Raw genomic sequence first — 6,155 nt, 5'->3', positions numbered from 1 at the left:
GACAGACAGACAGACAGACAGACAGACAGACAGACACACACACACACACACACACACACACACACCACCTCAGCCTGACCTAGGAGCAGAGCAGCCCCTCCAGGACCTCTCCCTCTGCCCTGAAGCTCCTCTTACCAGCCCATCCTCTGTTGGAATGTTTGTTTATTGGCTTGTTTACTGTCTGCCTGCTGCAGACCTCTGAGCATCAGCTCCAGGGGAGCAAGAGCCTCATTTCTCACGGTCACTGCTGTGTCCCAGCACCTGCAAGAGTGTCGGCCACGGTGGGTGCTTAGCAGATGCCGCCACGATGGTAGCAGGGGCCTATGAGTCACCTCTTTCTCTGTGTGCCCAGGCAGCCAAGGGAGGCACCGTCAAAGCTGCTTCTGGCTTCAACGCCGCCGAAGATGCCCAGACCCTGAGGAAGGCCATGAAAGGGCTCGGTAAGTGTCCTCCTGGAGGTAAACACCCCCGTCATGTGTGGTGCATCACACAGTCACACAGAGGGTGTTGTGTCCACAGGCAGTTGTGCGGAAATCTCACTCTGAGAAAACACAAGGGGAACAAGTTAGCTTTTCAAGATAAACTAGGTAGGAGGGCATGCAGTACGCATTTTTCCTAAAGAATTTAAATTTGATACACTCATTCTGGATTTCCTCAATTATTTAAATCTGTTTTGCATTCCAGCACTATGAATCTATATATGAAACTTGAGAAATGTATTTGTTTTCCAGTTAACTGTTACGTACCTGTCATGCTGGAAGGTTTTACAAAGCACTTTCGCAAATATTGTCTGTCTTTAATTTCTTATTTTATTGAAGTAGAGTTGTCTTACAGTGTTGTGCTAATTTCTGCTGTACAGCAGAGTGATTCAGTTATACATATGTATGCATTATTTTTTAATGTATTTTCCATTAGGGTTATTACAGGATATTGAATATAGATCCCTATGCTATATAACTTTTTTGTTTATCCCTTCTACATAAATAGTGTGCAGGTGCTAACCCCAAACTCCCACTCCCTTTGGTAACCACAAATCTGTTCTGTATGTCTGTGAGTCTTTTGTCTGTAGATAAGTTCATTTGTGTCATATTTTATTTTTTTGGTTGCTCCAAGGCACTTGGAAGTTCCCAGGCTAGGGATGGAAGCAGTGCTGCACCTGCGACTTGCACTATAGCCATGGCAACACCAGACCCTTAACCCACTGCACCACCAGGGAATTTCCTATTTCATATTTTAGATTCCACATATGTGATATCATATGGTACTTGTTTTTCCCTTTCTGGCTTACCTCACTTGGCATAACCTTGAGGTCCATCTGTATGGCTGCAAATGGCAGTGTTTCATTCTTTTTTATGGCTGAATAATAGTCCATTATATATTATGGTGTGTATACATCTATATATATATATACACACACATATATATACGCATACACTATGTCTTTTTTATCTATTCATCTATCTGTGGACATTTAGGTTGCTTTCATGTCTTGGCCATTGTGAATAGTGCTGCTATGAACATAGGGGTGTGTGTATCTTTTTCAATTATCATTTTGTCCAGATATATGCCCATAGGGAGATTTCTGGACCATGTGGCAACTCTAGTTTTAGTTTTTTGAGGAACTTCCATACTGTTTCCACAGTGGCTGCACAACTTACATTCCCACCAGCCGTGTAGGAAGGTTCCCTTTTCTCCACACCCTTGCCAGCATTTCACAAGTATCGTCTGAATAGATAGACATGATAACCCTGGGATGCAGTCAGAGCAGCTGGTCTTGTTATTCACCCCATTGTGCAGATGTGAAACTGAGAAGCAGAGAAGTAACGAAGTTAGGCACAGAGTAGGTGGAACTGAGCCTCGAGTCACGCTCTGCGGAGCCTGACAGCTCTGAGTCCAGCGTCTTTCCCTTGAGTCTCTGCCTGTTGCTACTGTGACAGCCACAGCTGGGATAGCACCCTTGTGCATCGTGTAGGACTTGAGGTGAGCAGGCTGTGCGCACATGACCAGAGAGGTTTGTCTTCTGCAGCACCACCCTCTGGTAACTCCTGAGGGCAGAGGCCTCCCCCTAGGTGGGCGGAGGCACGCACTGGGGGGGGAGGGTACCGCAGGCTACACTGGGCTAGACCCTGCCTCCAGCCTTGCCCGAGGGGACACTCGGCCAGAGAAGTGCTCTCTGGTTCATCACTGCTATTTAACATCGCCTCAAGATTTGGATAAAAACACTTCATCATGAACTGTTTTATCCCAGTTTTTCTATCCAAAAAGGGTTCATCTTACTCAGCCTCAGCGCTGCTAACAGCAACCATAACAACAAGAGTGAACATTTATTAAGCTCTTCTTGTGTCAGGCATGGTGTGTTCCATATAGCTTCTGGGTTTTTTTGTTTTCGTTTTGCTTTTTAGAGCCTCATCTGCGACATATGGAGGTTTCCAGGCCAGGGGTCTAATCGGAGCTACAGCTGCTGGCCTACTCCACAGCCACAGCAACACAGGATCTAAGCCATGTCTGAAACCTACACCACAGCTCATGGCAACGCCAGATCTGCAACCCCTGAGCGAGGCCAGGGATTGAACCTGCAACCTCATGGTTCCTAGTCGGATTGGTTTCCGCTGCACCACAGTGGGAACTCCAGTAGCTTCTGTTTTAATTCTGACAGCAGCTTGTTTTATGATGAGAAAGTTGAGGTCTAGGGAGATGAACTAACTTGCCTGAGGTCTCTGATGTAGTAAGTGTTAGAGTCAGGACTCTTGGCAGTTCTTGGAAGTCCAGCTCTGGTGCTGCCAGAGCTTGAGCCCCCTGTGCTATCCTGCTGCCCACCTCTGAACAGAACATTGCTCTGAATCTATCTTTTCCTCATTTTCCCTTTTTCATAAAAAAGATGGGGGACGTTCCTGGCCCACCCTTTTTTCAGGTTTTTCCTAATTCTTCTGTATACAGCAAGAATACCATAATTCAGAACATGGACCGTGTGGCATTTGGAATTCTCACAGTCAGAGTCAGAAGGCATTTGACACAACGAACCCTTTGTGGTGCCTGCTGTGTGGGCCAGTGCAAGGCGGATGGTTAGAGGAGACAAGGACTGTAGTAAACCTGGCCCTGTGGTCCAGTAGTCCACGGATGCTGCCAGCCGAGGCATACACAGAAATAGGATCAGTTCATAGTATGATAGTGACAGGAGGGGCACAAGTAAGAGCCCATGAGCGGTCTGAGAGATCACCTTTCCTTTGGGAGTATCAGGCAGAACTTCTTAGAGGATGTCGAAATGAGTTGAGTTTATTCAGTAAGTAAATAGATAAGAGAGGGTTTCGGTGAATGGAATAGCACGAGCAAAGCCATGGGGTGAGTATGAGCATTGCCCTCTTCTGCATTTTAGCTGAGGCTTCAGGGAGTCATAGTAAATACATAGATTGCAAGCAGGAAATACTTACAAAGCAGGAGCTGGCTGGTTCGGATCCTTGTGGGAAGGCAGGTAGCACAGGGAGGTCCTGAGGGTGTTACTGATGTTGGGGGGATGGCCCAAAGGCACTGTCTGGGAAACGACAAATGCCAGAATCAGGATGCTAGCTGGATGGAGGTGGTTAGGGAGACATAAACCCACAGACAGGTAATAAAGGAGGTCAGGAGAAGGGAGTGCAGTATAGCTGGGTCACATACAGTAATTCAAGAGCTAAGTCTCTGGATTTGGCTGCCTCTATCCTTTTGTATGAATATTTACCATAGTGAATAGGGTATGGTGGAGAGTCCCCAAAGGCAGGCTGCAGTGCTGGTAGTAAATCCAGCAGACCATGGGGAGCCCTGGTGTAGCCTGAGCAGGGGAGGGACACTGTGAGAATTTGTCTCTGTAGGAAAATGAACTGGGCAAGACTTTGGAAAGACCAGTTAGGAGGTGAGAATACTACTTAGCAGACTTCACAGTTGTCTAAGAAGCAACCCTGAACTGGAATGGAATTAAAAAGGTGCAAAACCTTGTTCACAGATGCAAAAAAAGGTTTTAGAGCTAGGTTTTTACATGGCTTGACAGGCAATTTGAATGTGAAGGAAGAGAGATGGTTAAAAAAAAAAAAAAAATCAAAGCCGTTTTGAGCGTTCAAGCCTGACAGACCAGAAGAGGGGTGGCACCTTTCACAGAAATGGTGTAAATAAGCAAAAAGTGACAAACCTTCTCCACCCAGCTGAGAGTTCTGCAGGAAAAAGGATGGTTGTGTTTATTACCCCCACTTTTTTTTTAACAGAACAGAGTAGGTCCCTAGGGTATCTAAACTTAAAATTCTGTAGCTTCCTCTCTATACCTCAAACTTTTCTGGATCTCTGACTTTGCAAAGAACAACTCTTGTAAACCTATATTTTTTTCATTTCTCCCTGAAATATTTCAAGACCCTCCTCTGTAACTTGCCACAACTTCCCATATAGGTATAAACAGCTAATTCGCCCCACGTACATGAACATCCAGCAGTGACATGGACGAGGGACCAGTTCAAAGGGCCGGAATAAAGTCCCCCTGTAAAAGCCGCTGCAAGAAACAGGCAAACCAAATTTAGGACCTTCTTACTTTGTAATTTGTAGTGAAAGATTTTGGAAGGATATTGCATCGTGGGAATCCATGGGCAGTTATAAAAAGTTCTCTGATCAGAGATCAGGAAAGAGAGCTTAGAAATGAAAAAACACAATTACAAACCGTGAAACGCAGTGGATGCAGCAAGCAGCCAATTTAAACCTTGTAAAGTGCCCAATCTGTGAATTAAAAGCCGAGTTTGAACTGTTCCAAAACTTACAGGAGATGATAAAGAGTGAAAAACGAGGAGAGAAAAGGAAGGAACGTGGAAGATGAATCTAGGCGATCCAAAGACTCTGATAAGAATCCCAGAGGAGGGGAAAAGCATGATCCCAGTCAACATTTACTGGATGTTTAGAAAGCACCAGGCATTGTGCTCAGCAACTCATTGAATCGTTTTATTGAGCACTTGCAGCAGCCCTGCCAGGAAAAGTATTGTGACCACTCACATTTATAGATAAGGAAACTGTTGGAGAATGGCTCCGATCTTCAGTGTTGGAAAATGAGTCACATGAACATGAGGAGATCTCGACAAGGCTCTTTACTTCAGCAGAAGCAAGTGCAGGGAAGAAAAAGCCCTCCCTTTTTATCCCTAAGGCAGGTGATGTTCCTGTCTCCTTCCCATTGGTCAGGTCAGGGTGCACATTCTTCCCGGTTGGCTAATTGTAACAAACTGTTGCTGGGAGAAAAGGTAAAGAGAGAGGCGGGGTGTCACAGGGAGTGTTTCAGCTGAAACCTGAGCAAAATGGAGTAACCAAGATTTCCTTTGATAGAAAAGACATTATGTTACTTCGCACAAAACTAACTCTCAGAGAAGTTAACTACTTTGTTGAGTGGTAAATAGCTAATGAAAGGAGAAATAGCTAATGAGACTCAAATCTATTGTCTGTTTCCTGCCTCCTGTCCTGCACCCCCCCCCCCACCAAAGACAGACCCTCTGAACAAGAACTGCTCGGAAAGCTCTAGGAGTTCCCATCATAGCTCAGTGGTTAACAAACCCGACTAGCATCCATGATGATGTGGGTTTGATCCCTGGCCACGCTCAGTGGGTTAAGGATCCATGTTGCCATGAGCTGTGGTATAGATCAGAGATGCAGCTCGCATCTGGTGTTGCTGTGGCTGTGGTGTAGGCCGGTGGCTACAGCTCCATTTGACCCCTAGCCTGGAACCTCCGTATGCACTGGGTGCGGCCCTAAAAAGACCAAAAAAAAAAAAAAAAAAAAAAAAAAGAGAGAGAGAACTTCTTGGAAAGCTCTCTACGAGTATTTAGAGTATTTAGGTTAACCAGTGTCCACAGAGGAACTCACTTTCACATCCTTCTCTCAAATCCCGTTCACCATCTCCCTCCTCTCCAGGCACAGATGAAGATGCCATCATCAGCGTCCTCGCCTACCGCAGCACCGCCCAGCGCCAGGAAATCAGGACAGCCTACAAGAGCACCATCGGCAGGGTAGGCACCATCTCCTGGGCTCTGCGTGATTGACAAGGAACCTGTCAGGCAACAGGGAAGCGGGGCCCTTCCCTTCTTGGTGTTTTTTGGGGTTTTTTTTTTTTTTGTCTTTTTTTAGGGCCACTCCCACGACACATGGAAGTTCCCAGGTTA

General features: G+C 45.9%; 1 protein-coding gene across 1 annotated transcript in view; it reads left to right on the top strand.

The window, feature by feature from the left end:
* ANXA4 (annexin A4) overlaps window positions 352-6,155 on the top strand; it is a gene marked incomplete at its 5' end in the record, with an annotated part of 31,281 nt that continues 25,477 nt past the window's right edge. Inside the window, 2 exon segments of the mRNA NM_001167639.1 lie at window positions 352-440; window positions 5,908-6,002. Of these exon segments, the coding sequence (NP_001161111.1) occupies window positions 352-440; window positions 5,908-6,002 (184 nt within the window).

The sequence above is a fragment of the Sus scrofa genome, chromosome 3 (genome assembly GCF_000003025.6).
Source record: "Sus scrofa isolate TJ Tabasco breed Duroc chromosome 3, Sscrofa11.1, whole genome shotgun sequence".
Lineage (NCBI taxonomy): Eukaryota > Metazoa > Chordata > Mammalia > Artiodactyla > Suidae > Sus > Sus scrofa.
Note: the sequence above shows the minus strand (reverse complement) of the source record. Positions and strands in the feature narration are given on the sequence as shown.